General features: G+C 46.3%; 5 protein-coding genes across 5 annotated transcripts; 3 read left to right on the top strand and 2 right to left on the bottom strand.

Moving 5' to 3' along the window:
* Nucleotides 1–1,275: 1,275 nt before the first annotated feature.
* Nucleotides 1,276–4,380, top strand: LOC112877622 (E3 ubiquitin-protein ligase AIRP2-like). The gene is made up of 5 exons (XM_025941968.1): nucleotides 1,276–1,728; nucleotides 2,258–2,408; nucleotides 2,488–2,554; nucleotides 2,649–2,883; nucleotides 3,905–4,380. Exons 1-5 carry the CDS (start codon nucleotides 1,664–1,666, stop codon nucleotides 4,113–4,115), a joined length of 729 nt encoding a protein of 242 aa, XP_025797753.1. The 5' UTR covers nucleotides 1,276–1,663; the 3' UTR covers nucleotides 4,116–4,380.
* A 276-nt stretch (nucleotides 4,381–4,656) lies between these two features.
* On the bottom strand, nucleotides 4,657–5,546 carry LOC112873716 (uncharacterized N-acetyltransferase YvbK-like). Its single transcript, XM_025936742.1, has 2 exons — nucleotides 5,233–5,546; nucleotides 4,657–5,149 (listed from the first exon to the last, which is right to left on the bottom strand). Exons 1-2 carry the CDS (start codon nucleotides 5,483–5,485, stop codon nucleotides 4,926–4,928), a joined length of 477 nt encoding a protein of 158 aa, XP_025792527.1. The 5' UTR covers nucleotides 5,486–5,546; the 3' UTR covers nucleotides 4,657–4,925.
* A 153-nt stretch (nucleotides 5,547–5,699) lies between these two features.
* Nucleotides 5,700–6,892, bottom strand: LOC112873715 (uncharacterized N-acetyltransferase YvbK-like). The gene is made up of 2 exons (XM_025936741.1): nucleotides 6,504–6,892; nucleotides 5,700–6,426 (listed from the first exon to the last, which is right to left on the bottom strand). Exons 1-2 carry the CDS (start codon nucleotides 6,781–6,783, stop codon nucleotides 6,206–6,208), a joined length of 501 nt encoding a protein of 166 aa, XP_025792526.1. The 5' UTR covers nucleotides 6,784–6,892; the 3' UTR covers nucleotides 5,700–6,205.
* A 1,022-nt stretch (nucleotides 6,893–7,914) lies between these two features.
* On the top strand, nucleotides 7,915–11,335 carry LOC112878017. Its single transcript, XM_025942401.1, has 5 exons — nucleotides 7,915–8,123; nucleotides 8,431–8,873; nucleotides 9,229–9,324; nucleotides 10,235–10,294; nucleotides 10,746–11,335. The coding sequence occupies exons 1-5, from the start codon at nucleotides 8,012–8,014 to the stop codon at nucleotides 10,971–10,973; spliced, it is 939 nt and encodes a 312-aa protein (XP_025798186.1). The 5' UTR covers nucleotides 7,915–8,011; the 3' UTR covers nucleotides 10,974–11,335.
* Nucleotides 11,336–12,589: 1,254 nt separating this feature from the next.
* Nucleotides 12,590–21,090, top strand: LOC112873958. Its single transcript, XM_025937074.1, has 7 exons — nucleotides 12,590–12,953; nucleotides 13,045–14,509; nucleotides 14,843–15,070; nucleotides 15,197–15,316; nucleotides 17,129–17,266; nucleotides 18,256–18,330; nucleotides 19,521–21,090. The coding sequence occupies exons 2-7, from the start codon at nucleotides 13,352–13,354 to the stop codon at nucleotides 20,766–20,768; spliced, it is 2,967 nt and encodes a 988-aa protein (XP_025792859.1). The 5' UTR covers nucleotides 12,590–12,953; nucleotides 13,045–13,351; the 3' UTR covers nucleotides 20,769–21,090.
* The last annotated feature ends 594 nt before the right edge of the window (nucleotides 21,091–21,684 follow it).

The raw sequence follows: 21,684 nt of genomic DNA, 5'->3' as shown, positions 1-21,684 counted from the left end.
AAACAAAAAAAATATTAACACTTTATAGATTATTTCGCATGAAAACCAAGAAGTTTTTTCACGTAACGGGGTCGTGGTCCTACTAGCTTTACTTCTAACTGGATTGCCATCTTTCCTATTGACATCAAGGGTCCAAGAGCATGATGTGTTTGGTCTCATTAACGATAAACCCACATGAATATGAGATTGCTGTCAATTAAAATATTGGGAATTCATTACCAGGAAATAATATGTGAAAAATTGGTTGCTTCCCACTCATCTTCAGTTAAACAATAATCGGGCTCGCTAAAAAGAATTTTAAGGCTAGCATATATAGGCTCTACAATAAACGTGGGCTGGTGAAAAACCTAGCGGGCTCAGGTCAGGCTGCGCATAAAATGCTCGAGTCTAGTTAAGATAGAGGCTCGAGTCTAGTGCGATAGGGACTCAACAACAATATGAAGCGCATAACAGATTTGTTTCACAAAAGATAGGATGATAGTTGTAGGCAACGTAAAGTCAATGATAAGTTTTTTTAATCTTGTTCATCATCGTTTTGTAGCATGCTCCTAGATCCGATGTACTTGCAGCTTATTCTGAAATGATAATTCATGATATATAGATTTTGATGTAAATGGTTTCCGAATTTTCACTATAGCTAAATACTTAATGTGTACCATAGTTCAAGTTATACTTCCAATTCAGAGTTTTCTCGTACACGAGACAAGGTAGGTTAGTGTCATGGAGTGTACCTAGCGAAAATGAAAGTTGTTCAGCTTGGGTCCAATGGGTGGTGTACTGGTGCGCCTCGTGAACAAGATGAGTTGAAAGCAACTGGATAACAATAGGCTGCCTGCGCCTATGTGTACCATTCTAGTTTGTGCTATCTAGAAGTGCAAAGCTAGGCTGCCCACTTTGATCACAGTACATAGATTGTAACTCTATTTTTTTGGGTAAAATACGGCAGGAGGTGAGGTGCGTTAGACAAACAATCCCCGTGCTCACTGCATGTACCGCTGTAGAGAAGCAACTCTTGGGCCCTAAACTTACCAAAAGTTCATGCATCCCTAAGAATTCACAAGTTTCTAAAAAACCAGACTTTTTCCATAAGTTTTTGGTAAATTACCAAAAAGAGCCCTTGACGAATTCTGCCAAATCTTTGCTCGGGCCTCCGCCTCACCTTATTCCTGCCGTTCCGTCGTCGGCGCATGGCTGCTTTCCACGCGTATTACCGGACACCAGTTACCACCCGAAGGGGGAGAGAGGAAAACCAGGGCGGGGCCGGCGGGCGGGCAGACGCAGAGGCGCCCAGGCCCAGACCCACGGGGATCTCACGCATCCCGACGCGGCCACGCCCGCCGCGGGCACACGCGGCGCGCTCTGCTCGCCCCTGTCTGCCCGCGCGCCCGGCACGCACACTCGCGTCCTGCCCCTGCCCCTGCGCCGCTCCCTCATCGTCTCCCTCCCCTCAAAGCCCACCACCACTCCCCCACGCCACCCACCCCACCGCGCGGTGCCCGAGACCCAGACCCCCTCACCTTCCACCTCCCAATTCGACACCACCAGAGCAGGGCAGCCAGGCAGCCGGAGATTTCTTCCCGGCGCGGCGAGGAGGCGGGGGGTTGCCAGGACCGGGGCGGCGGCACTTGGATGAGAAGGGCGGCACCGGCGGCGGCGGAGGAGGATGCGGAAGGCGTACAGGGACTCCATCAAGGTGCTCGAAGCTGACATCCAGCACGCCAACACCCTGTAAGCCCCCAGCTCGCCCGCCCGCCTCTCCCTCTCCTCTTCTCTCGTCCCAGTCCCACCCCGCCCGATTCCGGCGCCGCCTCGCGCCCCCCTGTCGATTCCGCTCGCAGTTCACTGGTACCGGGCCGTGTCCGTCTCGTCTCTCCGCCTGGCTCCCTGATCGAGCCGGCGCTTGGGGTTTCTGCCGGGGCCGCGCAATGCGGCGGCCTGGGAGGGCGATGGGCTGATCAATCGAGCACCCGGTTCGTCACTTGCGCAGGGATCCGTCGCGGGGGTTGGTCCGGTGCCGGTCGCTGATTATTGCGTTATCCGCGCGCGCACGAGCGCGGCGCGGCGGTAGATCGGGAGGGGATCGCATGTGTTTAGCATGTTAAAAGAAAGGCACACTCCTTCGCCATGTGCTTCGGCTCTAAATTATAGTAGTAGTTTTTGCCAAGAGGGAAAGGGGAGGAGAAGGTAGTGTCTCTTCTCCAAGTGCATGTGATCTGCTGCCAAGTGATGCTATTTGTTTGCTTGTTTGGATGAGCAGGGCCTCTGAATTTCCCAGGGACTATGATGGCGCGTGCCTGCAGATGCGGCTGTCCTACAGCCCTGCAGCGCATATATTCCTCTTCTTGGTCCAGTGGACTGACTGCAGCCTTGCTGGGGCGCTTGGCCTGCTGAGAATTCTCATATACAAGGTCTGTGGCAGGCTCTGCCGCATGGTAATTGGGCTCACATTGTGGAGGTTCTCTGCTGAATGTGTAGCTTACTGTGCAGGTTTATGTTGATGGCACGACAACCATGTCGACTCACGAGAGGAAAGCCAGCATCAAAGAATTCTATGGTAAGAGTACATGATGATCTTACAACTTTGCCTGACTATGTTATCTTTTAGGTTGTTTCATTGATCGGAATTGATATGTGGTTGGCATGGGCAGCTGTGATATTTCCTTCTTTGCTGCAACTGCAAAGGGGGATCACTGATGTGGAGGACAAGAAGCAGAAGGCTGTGTGCATGGAGAGGTACAGAAAGAAAGATGAGGATGAACGGAGCAGCTTATCTGATATTGATGTTGAGAGGGAAGAAGAGTGTGGGATTTGCATGGAGATGAACAGCAAAGTTGTGTTGCCCAACTGCACACATGCTATGTGCCTCAGATGTTACCAGGACTGGTACGCGCGAAATTTCAGTTTCTGCTCATGCTTTTTGTGTGACTTCATTGAGCGCTATATTCTCGATTGCCTACTTTAGCTGCTGTGCAAGTGCAACCTTCTTGTGTAGGCTCTTGTTGTCATTATTGATTATTAAGTTTTTTAGCTGTGTATATCGTTCAAGTATATTCTCTATCTTGATAATCATCGAAGCTTGAGTGCCTGCTAAGCATGAGCTGCTGAGAAAAGTGACTCTGTACATAAGCTTAAATCTGACTTTATGGTTCTTCCCACCAACTTATGTACATGTAAACAAGATTGAGCCCCTCCATGCTTAGGGTCAAGCATGAGGTTAACCTTTCTTTTGTAAGGAACTCCCTGGGGTTGAATGGCTAGTTAGCTGAACAGAACATAGTACTCTGCAAAGCAGATTCATATTCATTCATATGTTTTCCCATTGTCTTTCTGAAAATGAAGTGACCATTAGAAAGTCTCATTGCCATATTAAGACAATTTCTCCAACTACTGTAACTATGCTAAATGCGGTGTTGGCAGCATGTTTTTTCTTTAAACTATGTTCTGCCATTCCTTTCATTGCAAAGAGAAACCTGAGTGTGGTGCCCTACCAAGTACTGAGTTTTTCTTTTTGGTACATTCCATGAACACAGTCATTCATCTTCTGTGTAAACGATGCGCTCTTACAGCTCATCGTTTCCTGCTATATAAACACAGTACTCTTTTGCTCACTTCAGCTAACAATTTAGCTCATTAAACATGTGGTCCTGCCATTCATAGTAGCTTCATATGTTAGCAAACACTAATAGTAGATGTTTGCAATTTATTGTTTCTGTGTACTAGGTGTCCCTATGATGGTTGTGGTTTGGTCTGTATTCTTTTGGCCAATGTACCCTTTCAATTAGCTTAGCTTGGATTGAGTCACTGGATTCCACGTTCCAGGGTTGCCCCGTAATTATTACCATCAGAATTGACCTTGTTTGTGCCCCAGATACCATGCTTTGCCAATAACATTGCTTTCTTGCAGGAATTCAAGATCCCAGTCGTGCCCATTCTGCCGTGACAACCTGAAAAAGACTTGTCCTGGTGACCTGTGGATCTATGTCGAGGACCAAGATGTGGTCGACATGGAGACGGTGTCAAGCGAGAACCTCAGACGGCTGTTCATGTACATAAGCAAGCTGCCTCTGATTGTCCCAGATGTCATCTTCAGTGTTTATGATTCTCACATAAAATGACCATGATGCCGCGGCCTCGAAGACCTTCAGTCAGTGCTCAATTCTGGTTAATCTTATGTCCATGTTCTCCATTTCTATGCTTTACTCGACCTTCTGGAAGTGCCTGAATTGCTGTGGTCGCAAGCCGTCCAGTCGTGCTTTAGAACTTATTTAGTCCCTGCATGCATCCTAAATCATATCCACCCACTCTGTACATATCTGACTTGGATCTGTTAATAGAGAACTTTGTGCTTGCCCCAAATGGAGGCAGGCTTGTTTGTGACCATCTCATGTTTCCGTTATTGAAGTAACATAAAGGTCTCAGCACTGGAAATTTCTGCTGCAAAATTGGGCTTCTAATTAGTGCCAATGAATCTAGCACACTATTAGCGTATAAAAGGTTCAAACTTATCCGAAAATGTGCAACCCGTATCGAGTTAGACTGTCCTTTGCAGGAGAAATATGACGTCAACTTTGAACCGAATTATCTAACACCTTCCAACAATATCTAGGGTTAGCGTAACTGCAGTGAGTATTATAGTATAAGCTCAAAATGTGGGAATTTGTCTGAATTTCAACTGAAATGTTGAGATGTCTTCCAGAACCAAGCGAGGATTTTATGAATTTCTTGTGAAATCCTCTGAACTGAATGGATCGTTTGTACACATCTTGCGATTTGGAACTAGGGAATCATCGATAAAAGCATTCACAGAATCAGAATTCATCAGGGCATTTTATTGACATTGTGAGGACTGAGGAGCATCATTGCCACTGATCGAACTCAATTCTCTGACGACTACGGGCGATGCCTTTTTCTTGCTCGTCTCTTCATCACTGGAGATCCATGAACATCCGGTAGGCGTCCCTCTGCGGCGCGTAGTAGCCCTCGACGGTGGCGTCGACCTGGAACCCGGCCTTCCGGTACAGCGCCACCGCGGCCGTCCTCGCCGGGTCGACGTGGAGGATCACCCGCTGTACCCTCCTCCCTCGGCACCGCTCCACGGCCGCCCGCAGCAGAGCCTCGCCGTGGCCCTGCCGTCTGCAGCTCTCCCTCACTGCGACCAGAGATTGCAGTTTCGTGCACGGATTCAGCCGAAGCCTTTACCCCGGGGCACAGATACGCGAGCATGTGTCTCACCGGCGAGCTCTATGATGGTGGCGCAGAGGGAGGTGTTGCAGGTGTACACGGCGTACCCGGCGACCTCCTCGCCGCCGGCGCCGGGCGTCGAGTAGACCAGGCCGAAGTTCCGGCGCTTCAGCTCGTCGCGGAGGGACCGCGCCGGCGACGCGTGCTCCGGGAAGATCATCTGCTCCAGACGCACGATGTCCTCGAGGACGCGGCCGGCTCGCTCGTGCGTCGGATCAAGGTCCAGTATCGCCGCCGCCGCCATAGCTGCCTGGGCCGTGTTGGAGAGGGAGCGAGCTACGTTAATGTTTGCCAGATTTGGACGGCGTTGCTTGCCAGAGCTACGCTAATGTTTGCCAGATTTGGACGGCGTTGAGTTCTTTGCTTGAAATACACCAAAGATTTGAAAAGAATGGAATGCGAGTCAGGTTGACAGCGCGAGAAATGATCATAATCGAATAGTAATGCACTATTTCAAGTAGTAAAGCAGCTTTTACTTGCAAGGGGCTCTTGAATCAAACTTGGCTGTTCCATGTGTGTCAGTGACAGCGTGACACAGACACTAGCCAGGAGGCAGGAGGCTCAAAATTATTCAAGAATTTCCATCGAACTAAGTTAGCTTGACCTTGGAGGAGAAATTGATGTGGCAGCATCTCTGAACTCAATTATCTGACACTTTGAGCTATATCTGCAGCTGTAACTGAAACCATGGCAGCATTCGAAATGTGGGATTCTTTCCAGAACCAAGCGAGAATCAACTTGATCTTGGGCAATCCTCCAAACAGATCGCTAGTACAGTTTGAGACTACAATAGTCATCGGCACAAAACATCCACAGGATCAGAAGTCGTCGGAGCTTTTATCAATTCTGAGAAGTATTGATGGCTTTGTGCTACTGGTCGATCACAATTAGCTAGCACGCTCAATTCTCGCAATGGTCATGGGCATTGAGCACCGGTTCTTGAGCTTGGCCTCCTTGATGATCCCTACAGATCCATGTACATCCGGTAGGCGTCCCTCTGCGGCGCGTAGTAGCCCACGACGGTGGCGTCGACCTGGAACCCGGCCTTCCGGTACAGCGCCACAGCGGCCGTCCTCGCCGGATCCACGTGGAGGGACACCCGCTGGACCCTCCTCCTCCGGCACCGCTCCACGGCGGCCGCCAGCAGCGCCTCGCCGTGGCCCTGCCGCCTGCAACTCTCCTTCACTGCACGCAGAGTTGCAGTTTCGCGCACGGCTTTTAGCCGACAGCTTCTGGGAAGAGATGAGAGAGAAGGCTCTCACCGGCGAGCTTGGTGATGGAGGCGCAGAGGGAGGTCGGACAGGTGTACATGGCGTACCCGACGACCTCATCACCGTCGCCTCCTGCGACGCCGCTGGATGCCATGTAAATCAGGCCGGAGTTCCGGCGCTTGAGCTCGTCGTGGATGGATCGCGCCAGCGACTCATGCTTCGGGAAGATCCTCCTCTCCAGCCGCACGATATTGTCGATAACGCGGCTGGCGCGCTCGTGCGACGGGTCCAGCTCGAGTATCGCCGCCGCCGCCGCCGCCGCCGCCGCCATCCTTAGCTGTGGCGGAATCGAGCGGAGCGAGCTGCTAGTACTTTTGCCCTTTCAACCCCGCTCTCAACCCTTTTTGACCGAGCAGTCCTGAGATGAAAATAGCTGCCACTTCTTTTTACTGCTTGGACTGCGATTAACACTATTTGTTTAAATATTTTTGATAAAATAAAAAAATATAGGCAAACTTGCTATCAAATGTGAGTATTTCAGAGAGCTTTCAGATAAACTACTTAATTAACGGGACATTACTCGAGCCAAAACTCAGAGAGTTCCTAAGCATATATGCACCCATGCTACTTACTATAAATAAAAGAAGAATATAGTTATGTGTGATATTCAACATAATTGTTTCTATTGCATAACAAGACTCTTGTGAAAGCATTTAATTATTCTTTTCCAATAGCAGCTCTAAGCAATTACATGACTTTAAATGGGGCTCCAACACCATGTTGACCCTCTCTAGATGTTTCTAAAATATGTTATAGCCTGATGCTGATGAATATATCAGATTATAAAATGGGATAATGTAGTTAGTGAAAAATTAAAGATATCCATCCCAAATTTCTTATATTAGCACAATGTTATGGGAGACTTTTTTGTATAACAATATTAATGGGGGACTTTACAATATAATTGGTACAATGCTAAGTTAACGAACAATTTAATTTTAAAAATAAGACTATCAAAAGAGAATGGAGGGAGTAACTTGTACTCCCCTTGCTTAGTTTTACATGTCTATTTGAAAAGGTCTTTAGAAGTGTGCTTAGATCAATATAATATTAATTGCTATAAAATGATTCCATACTAAAAGATTTGTGAAATACAATCAACATAATTTTCATACACAACGAATGTGTATAATTTGACTAATGTGTAGTTAACATTTTGAGGGTATATGTAAAGCTATATAAATCCAATGTCATGTTCAGCGCTCGATTTTTTTCTTATCTCAATCTAAAATTTAACTTTTGATTAAAATACAAAAAATGCATTAACAGCTAAACATCGTAATGGACAAAAGAGTGCATCGAACTAGTTAGCCTAGAACCTTGTGCGGTAGTTTCCCAAAAAAAATTGGAGTGCTAGTATTAACACAAAAAAGGAGCTATCCACGGGGTCCGAAACGCAAAAAGGAGGAAACCCCCCTAACCCCTAATCACCCGCTTCTGCCCCCTCTCCTCCCTGGTGTCGGGGTTGCGGCGGCGCCGACGAGCCACCACCGAGCGCGATGGCGAGCTCGGCTCTGAGGCGATATCTCCCTCGGGGCCCCTCGCTCCGCATCGCCCTCACTTCCCGCCGGCCACCCGCCGCGAGCGACTTCTGCCGCTCTTTCCAGTCAGGTGAGGACCCACACCTCCTCCTCCCGATCCCCGCCGCTCCCTAGCCGTCCCATGTAGTGTCTCCCGCACCTTCGTGCCGCGTGATGCGCGTAGTTCTAATACTTTCCTAGCTTTGAGTTGTAACAATAAGGTGAATCGAATGGGGATCTAGGTTTGACGCATATTAGTTGCCTAGCTTTCGCCTGCTAAAACTCATCATTTCTAGTGACTTCAGGTGTAATGTTATGAGATTGAAGAATTGGTCCTATATTGATTTCAATTATGCTGCTGCTGATATGCTTATCTGGTTCCGACTGTTGCTGCGCAGGGGATGGTGAAACTGGTGAGACCATGGATGAATTCGAGGCGCGACTGTTTGGGAACAAGGGCCTGGACGAGGGTTCACTCTATCAGAAACTCGATAGGGTTGAGAATACCAGTAAGAGATATGGCATGGGCTCTGGATCCAGGGGTAGTTTTGGTGGTCTCGGCGACCGGAGCAGTTCTGGGACCATGGGTGGTTTTGGTGGGTTCGGTGACCGTAACAGCACTGGATCCATGGGTGGTTTTGGTGGGTTTGGCGACAGGAGCAGCTCTGGGTCATTGGGTGGTTTTGATTCTTTGAATGATGGAATGAGTGAGATGCTTAGTAATGTGTCACGTAACTTCCAAATGGACGATGACGATGATGATGAGGAGGACTGGGACGATGAGGACTTTGAGTTCAGGCCTGACGTGGACTTCAGGCGAGGTTCGACCTATACTGTTCGGGTAAGATGTAGTTTGATTCATCAATGCATAGTCTCGTGACATCTAAAATCTTCTGCAGCCTTGAGTTTTTTGTTATCCTGTGTAAGCATTCAGTTATTCAGTGTGTAAGTGTGTTGTCTAGAAATGCCTGTGTTGTCCTGGAATATGTACAACAAAATTGTATGCTTTATTAGGCAGATGTTTGCTAAACAAAATGGGAATTGCTTTTCCACTAAGTTATTTTCGAAATCATTACAAGCCACCAAATGCTGGTGGTATTAGTCTTTATAATACCGCATGTAATTTACAACTTGCTTTCATCATTTATGGGATTGCTATTCCAAAGCTATATTTCATTCAATTCTAATATCTGTAGGACCTTGACCTTAAAAGACCTGCAGCCGCAAAGAACCCTCCTAGACCACAGTTTGAAACAACTACAGCAGAGGTTTTGAGGAAGGCTGATTTTAGGGTGAGTATATCTACCTGGCAACATAAGGAAATTGACTATATTTTTATTTTACATTGAGTTGTGGGTTTTGTAGTGCTCCACTGCTTTGTGAATCCTAATACTGCTAAACAGCATGAATTCTGGGAACACCATGAGTCTATGCTGATCCAAAAATTGCACCCTTTTTTTCAACTTGAGAAAGTCATAGCCTTGATGGTGCTAGCATGCATGCTACCTGCCACCCTATAATTTTTTGTATTTGTCAATATGTGAATTTTCCTGAAATATCATCTTATATACAAATGGAACATGGTCAATATTCATAGTTGCTCCTAAATCTATGTTACTCTGACATTTTCTTTTGATTGTGCTACTTGTTATATCTTTAAATAAATGAACTAATTAGCTTGTCCTAAATGCGATATATTTCAAAATGGAGGGAGTAAAGGTTAGTTGCCATACTACTCGTTTTAAGTTGCTAATGCACATATGGAGCTTAAATATATCTTGGGATGGTTTTGGTCTCAAACACTTGACTGCAGTAAGTATTAAAGCACATTCTTGAAAATACAGTCTGGTGTATAAACCATGCCAATAAATATTTACTGTTAGACGTCTCTCTGCAAGGAAGATATATACTACCTCCAGTCAGAAAATACTTTATGCTTTTGATTTTGTTTATGGTGTCTAATGAGAGTAGAAGATTATGAAAGTGCTTCTCAGGACAAATTGGCATATATGTTTGTTTTTGTGTTTCCAAAATAAATATTTCGAAAGCTATTGTTGGTCAACGCTTCAAAAGTTTTATGGGATGTAGTATAGCTGTTCTCCAAAGATTATATCATTGATTTGATTGATGAATTCCTATGATGTGGCTACAAGTATCTTCCAGCTTTCATTTTTTTAACATATTCGGAACTGTTCCTTGCAGAACGTTAGATTCCTCGCCAACTTTCTTACAGAAGCTGGAATTATCATCAAGAGAAGCCAGGTAACTAGTACTTGTTATACACATGACGATGAACTTTTTGGGGATGATAATCCTACATTTTTAATGGTGATCCTGTTGTGTTATATAGATGCTAATCATTCATGTTGAGACAGTGTAGAGTTTGAGTGCCATTGTCTTCAATGCATTACCCCATCATTGTATACTTTTTTTCTTGGAAAGACAGGCCTTGCTGCTGCTGCTGCTGTGCCTAGATCTTGCTGGATGTCAATCTTTTCCTTGACTTGATTATAGGTTCAATTCATGTAATTTAATGGATAGCCATGCGTGCCATCTATATTCACATCTGCAAATCCACTGCGAATGTTCTTTTTTCATGTATTACCTTGTTTAGCTTATATTACCTTACTACCATTGAGAAAACTGTTGCAAATGTAGTCCCATATTGAACATATGTTTGCCATGGTTTTTGACATACGGATCTTCTTCACAGACTCGCATAAGTGCGAAAGCTCAGCGAAAGATTGCAAGAGAGATCAAAACCGCTCGTGCTTTTGGGCTAATGCCTTTCACAACGATGGGTAGAAGACCATTCATCTTTGGCAGAAGCGCCGAAGAGCACTATTCGGAGGAAGAATATGGATTCGACTTTGTGAAGCGGAAGGACGGTGAGCCTGATGAGGATAATGGGGACGCTGAGCCAAGCGTGGAGGCTGCGTAAACATTCTGGAGTGACCTTTTGCAATCGCCCCGTTTCATCAGTTCTCATTTGACACAGCTCTGCGTACCTGCTGATGCCCCCATTTTGCTTGTTCAGAGGATAGCTCAGCTTAGCTTGAATAAACTGTAACATTGCGTTATGTACTTTTTCTTGCTCGTTGTGGCGTGATAACGAAATATCTTCGGTGACGTATCCTCCAGGCTGGAGATCATATGCCATATGAAATGGGCCATGTGATCGGGCGCTGGGAAACCTTTGTGGTAGTACTACTGAGTTCAATTTCATATCCAAGCATGACTGTTCGGCTGTTCAACGAGGGCACCGACAATTCATGATTCATGTGCTGGTTGTTGGCAGCTTCATTTTTCTATTGCTTTTGAAGGATTTTATCCGGTAATCTCAGAAAGAATGTATAGTGCGGGGTCAGGATATGCCCTTGCACCTTTGTGGCTAAAGGATTATACTCTGGAGATGCTCATGGCTCCCAGTTTCTGTGGTCTGATGTTGACCGGCACAAAAGCATTTTTTTATAGTTGTCAGAAATGTGCTAGCTGCCATTGAAAAAACTATAAATTAGAAAACACACCACGTTACAGTGTTTATTCGTGTGTGGTTGGGTGTCACGTCGGTGTTGCTTGGTGGACAGGTCAAGTGTCGATTCGGAAATTGGTACCGGAATAAAAGATGTGGCATATCCCTATTCTCCGAAGAGATCATGGTTGTAGAGTTAGAACTTCTTTTCCTTCTCAAGAGAAGCAGGAGAAATGTTCAGCCTCACACGAAATCAACGAGCGAACATGCAAAAAAAAAAGCTGGTTCGGTCGCTTTCCTTTTCTCACGAGTGAAGACGAAACGCGTGATGCACGTTGTTTTTTTATCTGCCCAGATAGAAACGGGCACTGGAGACGGTCATGCAAATTTCTGCGTGTATAGCTGTATAGTTTGTTTATTTTAAACTTGTTGCTTCTGTCCTCCCGCAAATTCCAAGCTAAAATCCTTTTCAATTCTTTTTAAAAGATACTTCTTGTAATGTTGGGGCCCACTGTATTCGCCTTATCAACAACCTTCGCTCGTTTCTGAAACGTAAGCTTGTTACTTTGGTTCGACGACTAAAGGGGTCGGAAAATTAATGAGGAGTTTATATTGTATTTCTTATAAGCTTCATTGAAAAAATACACGTTAAATTTGTTTTTTAAGGAAGACGAAGTAAATGATAAATTTGCAAATTGAGCGTGTTATGTTTCTCATGGTGAAACTTGCATGTCCATGTTCGAGTCATTGAATTGGCATATATGCTCATATTTTTCTGCTAAAATTTGATTGCGGTATATTTTCACCGTCGATGATGATGCTCTTGTGTGGATTTCGCCAATCTCAATATTTCCCCCTCAGTCTCTCGGAAATGTTTATAAAAGTAGAAAATATATTTATATATTTATAGAAGTAAGTATATGCGTATAATATTTGACAAAAAATAAATAGTTAATTTCTAAATTTTTACACCTTTGGACGTACAACTCCAACTGCGTTCAGGACTTCTGGCCATTTTTGTCACCCTACTCCAGATAAGTCATGAGCCATTCGAAAAACCGCAGTTGAAGGGTCGGTCTCCGGAAACACGCTATGACATTTATTCCCAGCGCGGCGGCGCCTCTTCTTTCGCTTTCTACCTGCCTTCCTTTCTCTTCTCGAATTCTCGTCGTCCTCCTCTTGCAGCACCTTCTCATCCGAAATTTCCCACGCCGGCTCGGAATGCTATCGAACTCCAGCTTGAGGTGGCAGGCTCGCTGGAGCTTGGCTCATTGACAGCCCTCCCCCCTCACGGCTCAGGGCCTCAGGCTCTCTCTGTTTCTTCCCCCCTTTCCCCTTCTCGCTGACTCTCTCCTCCGTCTTCCTTTCCTGGCGGCGACGACTGGGCGCGCGGCGGCGCCATTCGTGACGTCTTTGCCCAGCCCTTTGCCGGCGACGAGCATCCACCAGGTATACCCGCTCCTTCTTTTTGCTTCTGCTGTGCGAGATGGAGCACCCCAAACGCTAACAAAACTCTCTGTGTTCGGATCTGATCCACCAGGTATGCAAACCCGCTCGATTTCGTTTGAAAAAATGATCGGGTGTACATGTGCATACCCATGTCCTATGCTGGGTCCGCCCCTGGGTAGTCGAGGCCCGCTCCGACCTCCGTTAGTTTGTTGTTAAGTTTGTAATTTAGGGTTTGGACTTTGGAGGGAAGCATAGATCTCAAGAGGTGTTAGTATCGTTTGCAGTTTCAGAAAATTTCAACAGAGAAGGTTAGGGAAGTAGTTTTGGAGGGTAATTTGAGGGATTTGTGAGCAAAAGAAGCGGAAATTTAAGTTTGGTGGCCAACTGAGTATTTCACCATGGTGGGGAAGGAATTGGTGATCCAGAGGAATGGTCCTATGGACATCCGTGAGATTGCTGCGAAGGCCACTCTCCGGGAGGTGCGGCAGAGCGGGCACCCATACGTGGAGCTCCGGCGTGTCGGGAAGCGCGTCATCTTCTTCTGCACCGTCTGTCTCACCGAGTGCTTCAGTGACAATGTGCTGTTTGACCACCTCAAGGGGAATCTGCACTCACGGCGGTACGCCGAGGCCAAGGTCACACTGTTTGGGCCGATGCCATGGCCGTTTAACGACGGCGTGCTGTTCTTCAACAACTCGCGTGAGAAGGATCCGCTCCTGCTGGACTCAAGCTCGCAGACTACCAGAGAGCTAGCTCTGGTTCCACAGCCTGAGGTTTCTGGAAATGATACCGAGGTGACCTCGAAGTTGAGAGATGGTTCTAGCTCCTGTAATGGTGCGAAAGGTGAACGCAATTGTGCAAAAGGCCGTGCTAGTGGTAGAGTTGCTGCTATACCTGAAGATCGTGTGCTGTCAAACTGTGGAACTGATGGTCCTCTTGTTATTCCTGGTGTATTGTTAAAGGATGTTGTTTCAGACTTGCCTGTGCATCTTCTGGGGTATGGAAATATTTCATACAGGATCTGTGAAGGTAACAAGAATTGCAAGAAGATAAGCAAGATCTGGTGTGCTTGGGTAGGACAAGAAGGCTCCCATGGTTCTGACAGTTGTAACACATATGAGCAATCTGGCTTTGCCATAGTCAACTTCTCTTATACTCATGATTTGGGCAGGAAGTGGTCTTCTGATGAACAGGACCTTTCTGTCTCTGCTGGATCTTTCTTTGTGATTGATGATGCTGGACATCGTGGAAAGAGATTGAAAAAGTCCTTCTCTGATCAGGAAGCATCTTCAGAAGAGTCAAATGGTCAGAGCAGCTCTCCCCAGGGCAGTAGCCAAGCTATTGTGACTGGTTCCCCAACAGGTACCTCACACAATCTTCAAGTTGGCCTCTTATCCAGCAAATCAGTGAGGAGAGAGTTGAGGAAGCAGAAGCGCATAGCAGCTGAGAAAGTGTGTGATATTTGTGGGAGACCAATGCTTCCTGGAAAGGATGTTGCTACCTTGCTGAACTGCAATACAGGAAACCTAGCTTGCAGCAGCAGAAATTCAAGTGGGGTAAGCAATTTCATTCTTCTTTGCTATTTCTATTTCATCATGTTTTTTGAAGACAGTCCTCGCCAAAAAAGTGTTTCTTGAAGACAGTAGGATGGACAGGTTTACCATTTTTGTACAGAGAAAGTAAACTGGAATGTAATTCAAAAGTTAGACCTGCAGACTTTTGTATTACAATTAGCAAAACAAAGCTATCTCCCCTGAAGCAAAAAAGCTCTTACAAAAATGCAATTGCAGAATTCATTTTTTTCCACCCTAAATATACCAACTAGAAAATCTCCTCTTTGAAATTGCAAATGTTCTTCTGTAATGACTTTGCTGCACCTAATTTTGCAGGCTTATCATCTGTTTCACACTTCCTGCCTCTTACACTGGACTATTTTGTGTCAATATGAAATGCTGACTGACCAATTAGTTACCAAGGGGAAGAGCAATCGAGGAAGAAAGGCAAAGAATGCACCTAAGAAGACCAAAATAACATCCATATTTTGCCCAGAATGTCAAGGTACTGGAACTCATGTCAAGGGGGATGAACTGGAGAAGCCAAGTATTTCTTTATCTGAGGTTTGGAGCACGATATCACTCCTTTATGCCAGCTACTTATTTCTCTCCTCTTTCAGGATACTTGATTAATTTACTTTTCCGTAAATCATGTTGCGTGACTGAATGAGTGGATGTTGGCACTCGCAGATGTTTCGCTTTAAGCTGAAAGCCATTGAAGCCCACAAAGCATGGCTGAAGAGTCCGGAGTTGCTTGAGAACTGTTCCACTGGGCTTCATTTCCCCACTGAGCATCTGGAGAACTCTGAGGTAGCTTCAAAGGCACGATGTTCCTGCTGATTTTCTTCCGAGGCGTAGGGTAGAACTCACTGACAGCACTTTCATTGCAGGAGAAGGTGATGCCGCTGAAGTCGATTCCATTCTACGCTGCTGATGGGTAGTCACCCCGTCTTCAGCTGAGAGAGAGCGCGGAGTCGCTGTATATTCGCTAGAGCAGCTGTAAATAAGAACGCTTGACGATACTGTGAAAAGTGGTGTTAAACGCTGACACCGTACCGCATTGCCTGTAATGTATGTAGCCGTGTCGTAGCTCAGTTAACCTGTTTCTGCCAAACATTCACGCACTCATCGTCGCTGTGTTAAATGGTGCGGTTTCCGTTGCTGCAAGTATCTTTGAATTGCATTCGCTGGGTTTACACATGCTGTTTAGCATGGGACCTTTTTATTTTTTCATTTTTCCGATGCCATACTTACTGGCTGTTCTCAGACGTGAGGTGCTGCCTGCTAATTTCCGTTTTATGGTCTGAACTGCGTGTTATGTTACTCTATGCTAAACGAGGCTAAGTTGCACCAAAGAGAAATTAGTGAGCTTTCAGGAATGCTGGTCTGAACTCGCGATGGATTGGATTCTCAACGGTCTGATGAAAAGATCGTTGTAAATCTGGTCGATCAAATCGTACTAATTCGACTTTTCAAAAAAAAATCGTATTAATTCAACAATCCAAATATGAAGCAAGGAAGGCGGTAAGATGGATTGAGCGACCAAAAAAACACCTGTACGGCACGGCATCGCCAGGCAATCCAAAGAAGCTTACGAGTCATGCAGTCAAGAGGCCGGGAAGACGAAAGGAAAGGAAAGGAAAGCAAACCAGAGAAGATCTGCCAATTTGTTACTTGGATCTCAGCAAGACAGTTAGTCATCAGGAGGCCATCGCAACGACGTCCTCACATTGTATCAGGAAGATAACGCAGTATTTCTCAGCATCATCGATCCGCGTGATTGATTCGGCAAAAGATGGCAAGCAACCGACCAAATTCGCATCAAAGGAGACGACGACACGCACACACAGAAACACAAACCACACCAATACCTCGCAGCAACCGGCGTACTACGCTCTCGATATCGGAGAGAAAGGCAAGGCATGGCCGCGCATAGATCTAGCGAGGGTTTGTCGATTGAGAGCGAGGCGGCCGTGGACTAGGGTTTCTGCGCAAGCGAGGGCGCTCAGCAGCTGCCGGAGAGCCTCCCCGTTTTATAGGCTCCTCGCCCGGCAGCGGGCCGCGCGGACGGCGGCTAGACCCCACCGCCGCCCAGCCACTTTGCCAGGCCGGCGGCGACACCACACCGCGCACGCACGTCCCCCCAAAAATGCGCCCGACCAGGCCGAAACGGGCCGAAACCTCGCCACCTTGGGCTCTCTCGTGGGCGCGCACGCCGCCGAGATCGGCCCAAAACCGCGGCCCGGCTCCCCGGCCGCCGTCGCTTTCCCACGCGGCCCCTTCTCGAATGTTCCGTCGCCGTCCGCCCCGTCTCATCGCCGCACGGGAAAGCCGCACAAAAAGGAGGCGACCCATCCCGGGCTCGGTCGGGTTCGCTGCTGCGCCGCGCCGCTCCGCTCCGCTCGGCGACCCACCCGGCCGAATCGATCGATCGAATCGATCCCTCGCGCGTCGCAGAAAAGGAGAGGAAAACCCCAGGCCGCAACCTCCACCCACGCCCGGCGTCCTCTACCACCGCCGCCTCCACCCGCATCTCTCCTTCTCGTCTCATCCCGCTGCCAGCGCGCGAAGGTGGTGCGGGCGATGGCGAGCGGCGGGGCGGTGAGGGAGGTGGGGTCCAAGGCGGAGCTGGACGCGGCGGTGGCCGGCGCGCGGGCGGCCGCCGTGCACTTCTGGGCGGGGTGGTGCGAGGCGTCCAAGCAGATGGACGAGGTCTTCGCCCACATCGCCGTCGACTTCCCCCACGCCGCCTTCCTCAGGGTACGACTGATTCCGCTGCTTCGCCTCACCCTCCGATCGCGGTAGATTCGGTCCGGTAGCCGATGGGTGGGGGTAAACGGGTCGGATTCGGGGCTGGAGTTTAGGGTTTTGTAGTGTTTAAGGCGGAGGGCGCTTGTTGGGTTGGGTTGCTGTACTGTGAATGTTTCCTCCCTATTGGACCTCTGTTCACAGGATCAAACCAGTAACTCAAAACTGAGCTGAGTGTTCTGTTGCCGTAATGCTTCTGCGCATTTGTTTACAGGATAGTTTTTTACTAGTTGCAACTTCCTTGTAGGTTGGTTTTGAAATTGTACTAGCCTTACTTTCAACTCTAAACAGTATCCAACTTGTGCGGTCACATAATTGTTAGGCTAATTGTAGCCAACTCAATGGCATATTTGATGTTTTCATCGTCATACGTCACATCCCTTGCCAGTGTTTTTCACTGATTTTCTAAATTTCTGTTGGAATGGATCAAGGAGAGGACCTTTATTTCTCTGTGGACTTATGTCCCTGTGCTCAGATGAGATTTGTGATTTGTGGTGTTATTCTGTAGTCCTTTAGTTTTTTCCGGAACTATTGCTATTTGAAGTCTCATGCTTATATTTGAATAATGTTTCCTGTGTGGTGTTTGTTTAGTATGTGTTCAGTTGTCGTAGGGTCACCCTGTTGAATGTCACACACTCACACTAGTTTGTGATGTGTATGCAGTTGAAGACTTTTTTTTTTAAGAACAACACATTTGAAAACATATGAATCTGTTTCCTTATTGATCCTTCATTTAGCAGTTAGCACTTTCACCGAATTAGTAAATCATTGGACTCAGCTTTCAGTAATTGCTGCTGCCGTTCATTATTTCACCTTCATGGTTATTATGCTCAGGCCGCTACTTTTGCATCCCTTAGTGTCCAGTACTTATGGTTCATTGACAGTCACCAACATCAAAATGTTTGAAAATTATTCACTTATTTGCTGGTAACTTCTATCAGGTTGAAGCTGAAGAACAACCTGAAATATCAGAGGCATATGGAGTTACAGCGGTGCCATATTTTGTTTTCTGCAAGGTTGGTAAACGACTACTCTTTTATTCTTGCTTCTTGTCATATTGTTATTTTAGTTTTGCACAATGTTTTCTGTTAGAACTATGCTCCTTGTCTTCACTGAGGATGAATAATTGAATGGATATCTTTTATCGTCAATGATGATGTAGAGTGAAATATATTTTTCATGATGAGTGGCAGTTCTGTAAGGATCCACAGAATTGATCTTTTCATGACTCATTCAACAACGGATTACATCAATTTAGTATATTTGATGAATGATTTGCCATTTTGTCTGCAAAAAGGAAATTGTAATGTAGTTAATACTATGATGGCACTATAGCATAAGTGCACAGCTGGTCCCATATGCATTGTAGCATCTGCGCACTCATCAAACAGAAGTATGTGTAGCATTATTTGTTGGTAGTTAGATATTAGTGTGAGGTTTGGATAGAGTTTTAGTGTCCTTCCAGATAGATTTGATGTGTTAGGGAGTGAGTTCGTTTATCACTATTTCAAAAAAAAAAAGTTTGTTTATCTAGGTGACTATGTGTTTTGAAGTCAAACCCTCCTATAAAAGTTATATTTTTAATTGTTATTCATTATTAAGCAAGAATAGACAAAGTCCTGGGAGCCTTGACTAGCATCATTTGGGAGAAAAGCCCCCAACTGGCTTTGCAATGAGTAGTTGACTAACCTCGTTCTTTGGGTCTCATACAGCTACATAGTACATCCTTATCAGAATATGCTTTCATATACAGTGTTGTGTGATAACAACTTGGTATTGTCAGTTCCCCAATTCACTTGAGCGTTCCTGCACCAAAGATTGTGTATAAATTTGTTTAATGTTGCTGTCAATACTCTATGCTGAAGGTTCCTTTTGAAGTATAATACTTCTGATTAGGTGTATTGTGTGATAGTGTGAAATATAGATTTTTCTTCTGTATTGCATACTTATTTAGCATAATGTCAAGGCACAGTTTAAGAACTGCATGGAAGATGTCAAATAGCCTAGTAGGTTATTGTACTTGTCTTTCTTTTTGAAAGGTTGGCAGGTTACCTTGCTAAAGTGTTTGTTGCTTTTTCGTAGAGGATTTTTTTTTCTTCTTAGTTAAGTTCAGGAGTTCCTAAAATCCTTGTTACCCAAAATAGATTTGTATGATTTTTCTTTATTAGGATGTCTTCATCCTCATGCTTACATTATCTGCTGGCAGGAAGGCAAAACTGTTGACACTCTGGAGGGAGCAAATCCAGCTAGCCTGGCCAATAAGGTTGCAAAAATAGCCGGGCCTGCCAGTGTTGCTGAGTCCGCTGTACCTGCAAGCCTTGGAGTGGCTGCTGGGCCTGCTGTACTTGAAAAGGTCCAAGAATTGGCTCAGCGGAATGGATCTTCTGCTGCTGAGGACACGAATCCTGGAAGCCTGCCAGATACACTGAATAAGCGTTTGGAGCAGCTTGTCAATTCCCATCCTGTATTTCTGTTTATGAAGGGAACCCCTGAGCAACCAAGGTGTGGTTTCAGCCGTAAAGTGGTTGACATTTTGAAGCAGGAAGGAGTCAACTTTGGGAGCTTTGATATTCTCACAGACAATGATGTGCGTGAAGGAATGAAGAAGTTCTCTAACTGGCCCACTTTCCCTCAGCTCTACTGCAAAGGTGAGCTGCTTGGTGGATGTGATATTGTTGTTGCTATGCATGACAGTGGTGAATTGAAGGATGTTTTTGAGGAGCACAATATTCCCCTCAAACCACAGGGAAGCAAAAGCGTTGAGGCAGTGGAACCTGAGGCTCCATCTGGAAAAGCTGGTGCAGTTTCTGAACCAGTCGGGCTTACTGATGCACAGAAAGCTCGTTTGGCAAGCCTTGTTAATTCCAGCCCTGTGATGGTATTTATTAAAGGTTCACCTGAGGAGCCAAAGTGTGGATTCAGTGGGAAGTTAGTTCACATCCTTAAGCAAGAGAACATTCCTTTCTCCAGTTTTGACATTCTGTTAGATGATGAGGTTAGACAGGGTCTGAAGGTTTTCTCAAACTGGCCTAGTTACCCTCAGCTATACATAAAAGGTGAACTGGTTGGTGGTTCTGACATAGTGATGGAGATGCATAAGAGCGGTGAACTGAAGAAGGTCCTGTCTGAGAAAGGGGTTATAGCAAAGGAAACTCTCGAGGACAGACTGAAGGCCCTGATTTCTTCAGCCCCAGTGATGCTTTTCATGAAGGGCACCCCAGATGCTCCTCGTTGCGGCTTCAGTTCGAAGGTTGTGAATGCATTGAAGAAGGAAGGGATCAGCTTTGGGTCCTTCGACATCTTATCCGATGAGGAAGTTAGACAAGGTCTGAAGACATACTCCAATTGGCCTACTTTCCCTCAACTGTACTACAAATCAGAGCTGATAGGTGGTTGCGATATCATTCTTGAGATGGAGAAGAGCGGAGAGCTGAAGTCGACCCTGTCAGAGTAGGCGCATTGCGTTCGTCTCGCTGGGGTTTCTAGTGTCTGGCCAGAGTTGAATAGTGCTAAGATTACATTTAGCCGATGTATTCATAGATCCACGTTTGAGACATCTGCCAGTGCCACATTACTAGAATTGTGACATCTGCAGAAGGAATAACCTGAAACGACTTCGGTGCTGTTTGGTCTTATATCAGCATGCAGTTTAATTTGGGGCCTGGCACAGGCTGGAAGCTTTTTATTCGGTTATTATCAAGATTAATAGATGGACGAATTGAAATGCTTGTGTATGTGTATTAAACTGATGCCAAGATTCCACTGTTATTGAGAAACCGTAGTCGATCATTGTAGAAACTTGGCATGATTGCATCCTAGGTGCCACGGTGGAGAGAAGGCATTTCACCATTGATGTGGTCGGTGGTACTGCTGCGTGGGGCTGGAGACAATTGACGTAGGTTGGAATTGGTACTGAATGTTTGTTCCAATCGTCCTCGAGATCTAAGCATTCGTAAGCAAGCGCGCTGCTCACAGCCGCCGGTGGCGTGGGCGGCCGCTGCCGCTGATCGTCTTGCGCTGATCACTGCTGCTCATCGCACTCAATCTTCCTGTCATTTTTGGCTTCAATTGAATTCAGCGACCTCGAGCCCTCTGATAAAACCTGCCGGATGTCATCCCCCCGGCCGAAGAAACCTCGGAATAATACGTGCTCGTTCCGTTTCATAATTTCCCGTCACCTAGGCGCTACATGAAAGAATTGTGCCAGTCTTAGAATTTCTTTGCTTCATATGACTTTGCAGCATGGCACTGTTAGTTTCTGTGAAGTATTTTGTTAGCGAAAGTGCAAGTACTGGAACAGACGATATCCTAGCCGGAGCAAGGCCAAACACACGAGCCAAACGCGTGGAGTTGCAAGAGGCTATGCGCAT

Source organism: Panicum hallii, chromosome 9 (assembly GCF_002211085.1).
Source record: "Panicum hallii strain FIL2 chromosome 9, PHallii_v3.1, whole genome shotgun sequence".
NCBI classification, from domain to species: Eukaryota; Viridiplantae; Streptophyta; class Magnoliopsida; order Poales; family Poaceae; genus Panicum; species Panicum hallii.
This window is presented reverse-complemented; position numbering and strand designations above follow the sequence as displayed.